Source organism: Alosa pseudoharengus, unplaced genomic scaffold, assembly GCF_046254945.1.
Source record: "Alosa pseudoharengus isolate Yale_2024_CS ecotype anadromous, Long Island Sound unplaced genomic scaffold, YU_APseudo_1.1 YU_APseudo_1.1_scf_6, whole genome shotgun sequence".
Taxonomy (NCBI): domain Eukaryota; kingdom Metazoa; phylum Chordata; class Actinopteri; order Clupeiformes; family Clupeidae; genus Alosa; species Alosa pseudoharengus.
The window spans coordinates 9,405,451-9,415,450 of NW_027468848.1; the positions used below are offsets into that span (position 1 = coordinate 9,405,451).

The 10,000-nt window shown below is 43.7% G+C and overlaps 1 protein-coding gene across 1 annotated transcript in view; it reads right to left on the minus strand.

Annotated features, from left to right (window-relative positions):
* Nucleotides 1–10,000, minus strand: part of citb (citron rho-interacting serine/threonine kinase b) — a 62,566-nt gene that overhangs the window by 10,858 nt on the left and 41,708 nt on the right. The window contains exons 18-23 of the mRNA XM_076269798.1: nt 9,014–9,118; nt 8,131–8,271; nt 7,438–7,575; nt 6,209–6,413; nt 4,154–4,321; nt 3,051–3,074 (exon numbers count right to left, since the gene is read on the minus strand). Coding sequence (XP_076125913.1) covers nt 3,051–3,074; nt 4,154–4,321; nt 6,209–6,413; nt 7,438–7,575; nt 8,131–8,271; nt 9,014–9,118 — 781 coding nt within the window. The remainder of the gene's footprint in view (nt 1–3,050; nt 3,075–4,153; nt 4,322–6,208; nt 6,414–7,437; nt 7,576–8,130; nt 8,272–9,013; nt 9,119–10,000) is intronic.

Genomic DNA, 10,000 nt, shown 5'->3' on the forward strand with positions numbered 1-10,000 from the left:
ACTTGCACAACATGTAAAGAAGTTCTCCCACAGATATAACAGACAGAGCTGTCCCTGTTCTTTTAAACCTGGGGGAGATTTACTGTATTTTATTACAATTACGACATGTATCAAGACACACAGATTGTTTTAGGACATATTAGAGTGCTTTCTCTATGTGGTAAGGCAGATAGATAGTCCTCTGCTACCTCCACAGTACTTCCAGATCATCATCATCATCCTCATCATTATCATCATCATTTAAAACTGCTACCCAGACACTATCTTTGGGTGAGCTGGGGGACATTTTAAGGCCAAAATGCCGAGCGTGGGAGTTTCTAGAGTGTTCCGAGACTCATAATTATCTCGAGCAAGCCTGTAATTACTCACTGGCACCCCGGCTCAGGGAATTAGTTCCTCCATTGTCAGGGTCGGAGAAAAAGGCCGACAACACGCCGAGCGGCTGTCCACACAATGACGGCTAAATTAGTCTATTCATCACAACCGCCGGAGATGAAGGAGTCCTGACTTTGTCACGTCTCTGAAGAACGTCTTGGGGCTGTTGTTGTTGTTGTTGTTGCTGCTGCTGTTTATTTTCCTTCCCCTCAAGCTGTGTGTTTTCTTTTTTGCCTTTGCCTTTTTGTCATTTATGTATTTATTTATTTATTTATTTTTTTATTTATGCATTTATTTATGCATTTCCTGTCCTTTTCTCCATGTTGAGCTTTAGCTAGCTGCTCCCATCTGTTGTAGGGTCCAGCAACCTCACCTGGCTTCTCCGATAGACTTAGGTACATTAATTAAATAAACAGTTTTTTGGTCACAAAGGCTTATTTGTTAGTGATTTTGTTTTTGTCGGTATAAGCTTGGTTGTTGATTAGCCGCGGTGGGAATTCCCCTTACTATAGCACTAACAATGTAGCATCTCTCCTGTGCATTTGAAAATGCTGTTCGCTGCCTCCAAAACATGATTTAAGACAAAAGAGAAACCTGACTTTGACTGACTAACACAAGACTTAATGAAACTTTAAGACCCTAACCTCAGTCTGATGAGTGGTCTTATAGAATATGCTCCCTCTAGTGGTCTTATTTAGAATATGTTCCCTCTTGTATAAGAGCTGACTCAGTCAGACTCAATCCAGACAAATCCTGATACCGCTTCAGATTGTGTTGCCATCCAGCTAATAACATCTTTGCCAAATCTGCTATCAGACTAGAACATAATTCATCCACATATGAGATAATAGACGTGTGCCAGGGTGCATGATGCCCAAGGGGCATAGTGGCAATGTTGCAATGTGTTGCAATGCAGGCATAGTGTCGGAATCTAACTCTGTCAGAGACTGTGATTTGTAACAATGGCATATTATATGTCTACTGAAATTTGTTCACAACCAAACACTACTTTGATGGCTAAAACAGCTTCTGTTACAGTATAACATTACAGAAAATTAGTTCATCAGTGATGAAAACAAAAACATTGACGAAAACATATTTATTTGAATATTTATATTTCTTTATGCTGAGAGGATACCCGTGTTTCACTCAACGTGTAGGCATTTATTCTAGGTTTTGAACCAATAAAATACTTTAAACTGCACACTTTATGATATTGTGACTTTATGAGATTATACCTGCTTTTCTAAAAGATAGAATATCAGATTATGTAGACAGTTATACCTGGTTTCAAACTGTGTCCGTTTATATTGTATAATGCTGTCTGTCTATGTATGTTTATCGATAAGACAAGATATCAGAAGACAATTAAATAGTAATGCTGTGACCACCTAAGGAGTGAGATGGGGAGGGGTCAACAAAGCAGGAGCAGAGAGAGAGAGAGGGTGGGAGAGAGAGAGAGAGCAGGGGGCAGAGAGAGAGAGAGAGATAGAGAGAGGGAGAGAGATAGAGCGTGAGGGAGAGAGAGATAGAGAGAGGTAGAGAGATAGAGTGAGCGAGGGAGAGAGACAGAGAGAGAGAGAGACAGGGACAGGAGCAGGCTCATCATCATCATCATCATCATCTGAGGCGTTTCTGGTCCCGCAGCGGGAAGCAGAGGGAATGGCACATGCAATCTCTGACTCCCAGAGATGGGCTCGGCAGGAGGATTAACCAGGGGGAGATAATTCACTAAAGAACTCAAAGAGGGGCCGCATGCTTCAGATTTACAAAGCCTTGCACTCAGAGAAAGGAGAGCATACTCACTGTGCACTCTACTCATGACGTGTTTTTGTTTATTTGTTTGTTTGTTTTTTGTTTTAAAGCTGCAGTTGGCAAGTCTGACAGATTGAGGGGACTTAGCCAAAATGTTCAATGTTTATAACTCGCATGCCCCTCCCCCACTACCACCGAGCACCCTCTCATCGAGTTCATGGTCGTCAGTGCGCACCAGACTGCACCAGACTGTGATTGACAGTCAGATCTCACATAGCCCTGCTCTGATTGGACCAGAAGAACCGGGAGCTGTGGATTTTTGCAAAACAAATAACAGGCTCTAGGTGGAGGTAGAAGTGCATTTGTTTTCTTAAAACCGGCTGATTTGTGATTCTGTCGGAGCATAGTGTCGGTTTCAGTGAATATGATGAAAAAAATCTTGCCAACTGCAGCTTTAATAAATAAAAGAAATATCTGCTGGGGCAACATCCATTGCTCTGCCAGAGCAGTCATAGCCTTAAAGGTGCCCACAGTCACAGTCTTTGCTAGCGTTGCTAATTTAGGAGGAAGTGGAGCTGTCATACAAATAAGAATATCTTGACCGAGCTTCTCCATGTCCTTATGTGTCGTTTGGATTCTGGTGCAGAGCTTCTAAATCTGGCCCAGCCGCCATGGCTAGTCTGTGCTAGTGCTTTAGGGGAGTATTAGGGGAGAGCAAAAGGGGACAGGGACCCAGATAGGGACCGAGAACTGGTCTAGAACTGATCTAGAACTGGTCTAGAACAGATCTGGGCCAGCTCCGGGCCAGGATCTAGACCAGATCTAGTCCAGACACGGCTCCGATCTGGGAAGATAAAAAAAAAAAGATGAAAACATGAAAAGAACTCTAGGCTACCTCAGCCCGTTACAACTGAACTTACTTTCGAAAGTCACCCTTCTTTTGTCTGTTGGGGTGTGAGAGAGTGGATGATTCATAGGCAGACCAGAGGAGGAGAGCAGAGAAGAGATCGGGGAGAGAGGGATCAGAGAGACCAGCAGTGAGAAGTAGAAGAGCTCAACACCAGGTTTGCCTTTTCAGTTTAACAGTCTGTGTAGAGTGTGTTTCAGTAAGTGCAGGTAAGCGCAATACCTTTATCTGTACTGAGATGTATCAGTAGAGAAGTAGACACTGTGCGATTCAGTAACTGACCACACGTTTTAATTGGTCGTGCCTACTGTGCTCACAATGGACATTCACAGACTGCTCAAACTGCACGACAAACGACAACCGATTGGGCGGGAATTCAGCCCGACTCTCAGAGCCTGTTTCTCAGAGCCAGCTGAAGTAGGGCTAAAATCGGATCGAAATCGCACAGTGTCTGTCCAGCTTACAGTAAGCATAATGGGATATGCTAGTAGTAGTAGTGGTAGTAGACCTACTGTGTTCCGTTGATAAAGGATCTATTGTGTTGAGTTGGTGAAGGATCTATTGTGTTGAGTTGGTGAAGGTTCTATTGTGTTGAGTTGGTGAAGGATCTATTGTGTTGAGTTGGTGAAGGATCTATTGTGTTGAGTTAGTAGAGAATTGTGTTCCATGAGGAGTGTATTGTTTTGAGTTGGTGGAGAATCTCTTGTATTGAGTAAGTAGAGGATCTATTGTGTGGAGTTGGTTGTGGATCTATCGTGTGGAGTTGGTGAATGATATTGTGTTCAGTTAGTTAAGGATCTATTGTGTGGAGTTGGTTGTGGATCTATCGTGTGGAGTTAGTGAATGATATTGTGTTCCGTTAGTTAAGGATCTATTGTGTGGAGTTGGTTGTGGATCTATCGTGTGGAGTTGGTGAATGATATTGTGTTCAGTTAGGTAAGGATCTATTGTGTGGAGTTGGTTGTGGATATATTGTGTGGAGTTGGTGAATGACATTCTTTTGAGCTATTAGAGGATCTAACTATTATTTAGCATGAGTAGATTTGTGTCGGATGTGCAGATTTGTGTAGGATGCTTATAGGGATGAGCTCTGAGTCCACTCTCGGAGGGACTCACCTTCGTTGGTGCTCTCCTTGCGGCGTCCAGAGCTGGAGGGGCCCAGAGGTCCCGGGTTGGGCTGGTGCTCAGGGGACTTGTTGGACTTGGTGGACATCATGAGCTGGTGCCGGCCCAGCCCAGGGGTGGCAGGGGTGCCCCCGTGATCCAGCGCCTTACACTGGAGAGCTGCGGTAGGGAGAGGCCAGAGACATAAGGTCATAGGTCATCCCAGGAGGCATAAGGTCATAGGTCATCCCAGGAGACATAAGGTCATAGGTCATCCCAGGACAGGTGGTGAGAGAGAGAGACAGAGAGAGAGAGAGAGAGCGAAAGACATTAGGTCATAGGTCATCCCAGGACAGGTGGTGAGAGAGAGACAGAGAGAGACAGAGAGAGAGAGAGAGAGAGAGAGAAAGACATAAGGTCATAGGTCATCCCAGGAGACATAGGTCATAGGTCATCCCAGGACAGGTGGTGAGAGAGAGAGGGAGAGACAGAGAGAGAGAAAAAGAGAGAGAGAGTGAGACATAAGGTCATCCCAGGACAGGTGGTGAGAGAGAGACAGAGAGAGACAGAGAGAGAGAAACAGAGAGAGAAACAGAGAGAGAGAGAGAGAGACATAAGGTCATCCCAGGAGGTGAGAGAGAGACAGAGAGAGAGAGAGAGAAAAACAGACACACAGAGAGAGAGAGAAACAGAGAGAGAGGGAGAAAGACATAAGGTCATCCCAGGTGGTGAGAGAGAGTTGAGCTGATTTGTAAAAAGGGGCTAAATCTCTCTCTCTCTCTCTCTCTCTCTCTCTCTCTCTCAAAAACTAAATTAATTATGACACTGGATTACAACCCTTGATCTTGGACAAATAAATTGGATAAATTAACATTTTTGTTACAGAAAATATATCATTCAAACACTCTGTAAGAACCCTTGAGACTAAATGGACTAAATTGGACTAAATGTTCTAGATGAAATGGGGTGTTTGCTAAGGGGAACACTCCATATGTCTATGGAGGTCTCACAGGCAGGCAACACCAGTCACGTAACTGAAGCAATCCTTTCCTGGAGCGTCTGCTGCAAAAATGAGCTTCCACTGCAATCAATGGAACTGGCTACACCAGGCGTGATAGCGGTGCGTACATTCAGGGAAAAAAATAAATTCTGAAACAATTTTTACGTGGTGGGGTGGAGAGGGTTTGGGTTCTTCCAAATAAATACTCTGTATCACTAATAAGGTTAAGAAAGCCTCATTTATACTCATATAGAATTTACCCAACTAAGTCTATATTGTAAAGAGATACAAATCAGATGATAGTGTGATACTTAATTTGTATTATGTATGTTGATGTACCAAGGTATATTCATAATAATAATAATAATACATTTTGCCCTGAAAACGGAGCACTTCAGTAGCACACCCAGTGTAGCTAGTCTGTCTGTCTCTGTATAGCTGCATGTCCTGCACCTGAGTAAACGCATGAATTTTCATGAGGGTTGAGCCAGGAGCTCTTAAGATGTCTTCCCCTATGGAAATGTACTAATCTGCCATGACAGGGCCAAGCCATACTCAAGCCTGAGTTCAATCACAGAGATGCTTCCTGCTGAGCCTTAATCGCTCATTTGGCAGCAATTTAAGAAGCTGCTAGCTTTGCTGAAGGGCAGAGCAGGGTCTCTCTGTCTGCTGCATTAACAAACAAATAATTCTATAGCATTAAACAGCTGACAGGAACGAAATTAACCGTTCCAAGAACAGTATTTTTTTGTTCTAACCGGTTCGGGAACGTCAATTTATTGGTGGAACTCATAACCGGAAACGTTATAATTCCGTTTCTGTTCGGAAAAAATCGGTTCAAAGCCCTGGTTAGCGGTAGCAAATGGTACAGTAGCGCCATTGCTGGTAGGATGCATAAAGCAACTTTCTACATGTTAGAAATAGGCCTACTATGTCGTGGCACAGTAATCACAGAGGGAGAGACAGAGACAGAAAGAGAGAGAGAGAGAGAGAGAGAGAGAGAGAGAGAGAGAGAGAGAGAGGGAGAGAGAGAGAGAAAGAGTCCCACGCCCCCGATGGCTCCTCACCATCTCTCAGCTCCAGGCGGGTCTTCTGCAAGGCGTCCTCCAGGTCTGAGCAGCGGGATCGTTCCTTCTCCAGGGCGTTCTTCAGATCACTGTACTGCAGTGGCACGGGGGTCACAGCGGACGCATTGGGCCCCTGCCCCTGCCCCTGCCCCTGGGCGGCCAGTGCAGCCAGCAGGTCCTCTCTCCGGCGACCACCAAAGATTCCCTGCTACATAGGCATGCATGGGTTAACGACGTTCAAGTCGCCGTGGAAACACTCAACATGTATTTTCTTAGAATGTTTCTCCTTCAGGGACTTTTTTTTGAGAGGTCCCATTATAGGGAAGCTCTCAAAAAATGTCTTATGACATTTAAAGCAACGCTATGCAAAAAAATGCATTTTTTTTTATGGAATGCCATTATCTGGCAATTAAGTTGGCAATTAAATTAAATCAAACCTTTCACAGCATGACACTGCTGGGGACTATATAATCAAAATAAAGACACCAGTTAGCAAGCTTCTAGTGCCAATAGGCCTAATCATTTGGGTGGGGTTTGCATGGCTTCAGGTGCCTTTTAGGTAGCTAGCTCATTTTAAACCAAAACTCACATAGTGCTGCTTTAAAGAAAAATGGTACTTAGGTATTGTTTAGAGATGTATTTGAGTAAATTCCCAGTTTGTGTTCTATGGCGAGGCTCTAGAAGAACATTCTAGAGGCTTTGTCTAAGGCCATTCTAGAGAGAAAGTCTGCATGCCATTTAAGGATAGTCAATAGAGATTATATCAAGGTATTTACACAAAGCAACACAAGGCAAGACATTAATGGGAATTTTCAAAGGCATTCTCTACACTCATAAGTAGATTACAGAGACATCAGTAATTAGATGCATTCCTTCAACAGGGATGTTAGATATTGTTAAAGAGATGATTTACCAGAGGACTATGTGATCTTTGTAAACATGGCTCAGACATCTTTACATGCAAGTCCTACACAAAGCAGAAAGCAACCTTTGATGAATGGTACAGTGTGGTCAGTATCTATATTAGATGAGGCAAATAAGTCATATTCCAAAGACATCTACCAGTTTCATTATATATCATATCATATACATATCATATCATATCATATCTCTGCTTTGATAATGAACAGAAGGCATGGCTGCATGTGTTGCTCATTGATCAAAGGCACACAGTTAGGGAAATTGAAGTGTGTATTTAAAAGGTTGCCTTTATGTGTAATGTGTGTAACCTTTTTCTTCTTTGACGGGTGGTCCACCTTGGCCTGGAGGAAGTCAATGAGTTTGGTTTGCTGAGTGATGGTTCCCTCCATCTTCACCTTCTCCTGGGTGTACACAGCCTGCAGGGGGCGCCAGAGCAGCACTGTCAGCTCACAGTCACATGAAGGATTCATGCTGACGATCAGAGACTCAGGAGGGGGTAGAGAAGGGTAAAAGTTCGGCCAAGTTTTTGGCCGACTGTATTCATTAGTTCTTTGAGCTCTTTGAGTTTCCACAACTGCACCAGTGAGATCTTCTCTACTTGAATATTCTAAGATGTTCAAGACGTTCTCTTCTAACCTGTTCTTTAGCTCAGTATTCTGTGCATGACTGCTCTTTACCTTGAGGTTCTGTCAGGTTCTAGATGTGCTATAGTGAGGTGTGCTCTGCTTGAATGGTCTTTGCCTGAATGTTCTCTAGCTGTTGTCTAGACAGAACAAATGCTCTCTCTTACAATACTCTCTGTAGTAGGGCGATGTTCTCTCTTAGGACACACTCTCTCTCTAAACTTCTTTAACTGAATGCTCTGCAGCTGCTGTCTAGCCAGATCAGATGTTCTCTCTTAGGACACTCTCGAATCTTCTGTAATCGAATGTTCTTCAGGTGTTGCCTAGCCAGAACAGATGTTCTCTCTTAGAACGCACTCCCTCTCCAATTCTCGGTACCTGGATGTTCTCCAGCTGGTACTCCAGGTCTGTCCTTTCGGTCTTCAGCAGGTCAGTCTGGTCCAGAGCGTCCTGCAAACCCTGCGTCAGGCGGAATATGTGGTTCTTCTGCAGGTCCAGCTGCTGCTGCAGCTTCGCTTGCTATATGTGCATACACATACACACACACACACACACACACACACACACACACACACACACACACATGCACAAATAGAAACACACAAACATGAAAATAGACAGAGTAAGACAAAGACAAAGGAGAGAGAACTATATTAAGAGCATCTATATTAATTCTCCCTTAGTGTTACATAAGCCTCAGCACTGACAGTTAAGACAAGTGGAAGTTGGTGTGGAGAGTTACATAAGAAAGGTCTGAGTGCAGAAAGCAGAGCGGCTGGTGTCTACAGGGGAACAGAACTCAGACAGCATCTCCTGCTGGAACTCTTCTTGCTCAGACGGAACACTCACACAGAACGGAACACAGACAGAATCTGCTTCTGGAACTCTTCACACTCAGACAGAACACTCACACAGAAAGGAACACGGACAGAATCTGCTTCTGGAACTCTTCACACTCAGACAGAACACTCACACAGAACCGGACATGGACAAACTCTGCTTCTGAAACGCTTCTCACCCAGACAGAACACTCAGATGGAACATGGACAGAGTTTGCTTCCATGTTAGCTAACTCTAGCACCCTTTTTTAGAAACTTTAAGTGTTCTCATTCATTATTGAAATAAGCTTAAATTAAATGGTTGATTTGAAGAGTTTGCATTTTTTTAAAATGGATGCTGTGAGAATGATTTGTCTGAAACAAAAATCGAAAATGAGAAAAATGAGTTAGACAGGCGTGGTGTATTTTGAGACAGGCTGCACCTCATCCATGAGCCTCTGCTTGACATCTCTCTCGGACTCCAGCTTCTGTTGCAGACTACGAGCATTCATCTCCAGCATGCCATGCTTCTTCTCCAGGTCACCTAGCTGTGTGTGTGTGTGTGTGTGTGTGTGTGGAGGGGGAAAGATAAAGAGGTTTCAGTCACTCAAGTCATTCTGAATCTGAAGCACACTAATTATACACTCTGACAGAATACAGAGAGACAGGAACAGATAACTTCATAGAGACTTTATAACTTAAGAGTGACACAGACACAGCATGAGTAACACAGACACACACAGTGACAATAGCATGAATGTGAGTGTGCATGGGTGTGTTAGTGTGTGTGTGTATAGTATAGTAAGTTTAGTATAAGTATATATACTCTTTTGATCCCCTGAGGGAAATTTGGTCTCTGCATTTATCCCAATCCGTGAATTAGTGAAACACACTCAGCACACAGTGAACACACAGTGAGGTGAAGCACACACTAATCCCGGCGCAGTGAGCTGCCTGCAACAACAGCGGCGCTCGGGGAGCAGTGAGGGATTAGGTGCCTTGCTCAAGGGCACTTCAGCCGTGCCTACTGGTCGGGGTTCGAACCGGCAACCCTCCGGAAGTCAGAAGCGCTAACCAGAAGGCCACCAGTAGGTGTTTCACTAATTCACGGATTGGGATAAATGCAGAGACCAAATTTCCCTCATGGGATCAAAAGAGTATATATACTATACTATACTTATATGCATATCTGCCAATTTGGCGTCTTAGTAAATGGATATTGAGATTCATGGTTGTCAAATATTGGAGTTGTGGGAAGTGTACATAGCTTAAACTGTATGTTTAAACTGTATTTCGAGTTTAATGTCGGCATGTCGACTTTAAAGTCGACACGTCGAGATTAAAGGCGACATGATATTTCAACTTTATTCTCGACATGTCGAGTTTAATCTCGTCATGGCAAAAATATATTTTTTCTTCCTATGTGGCCC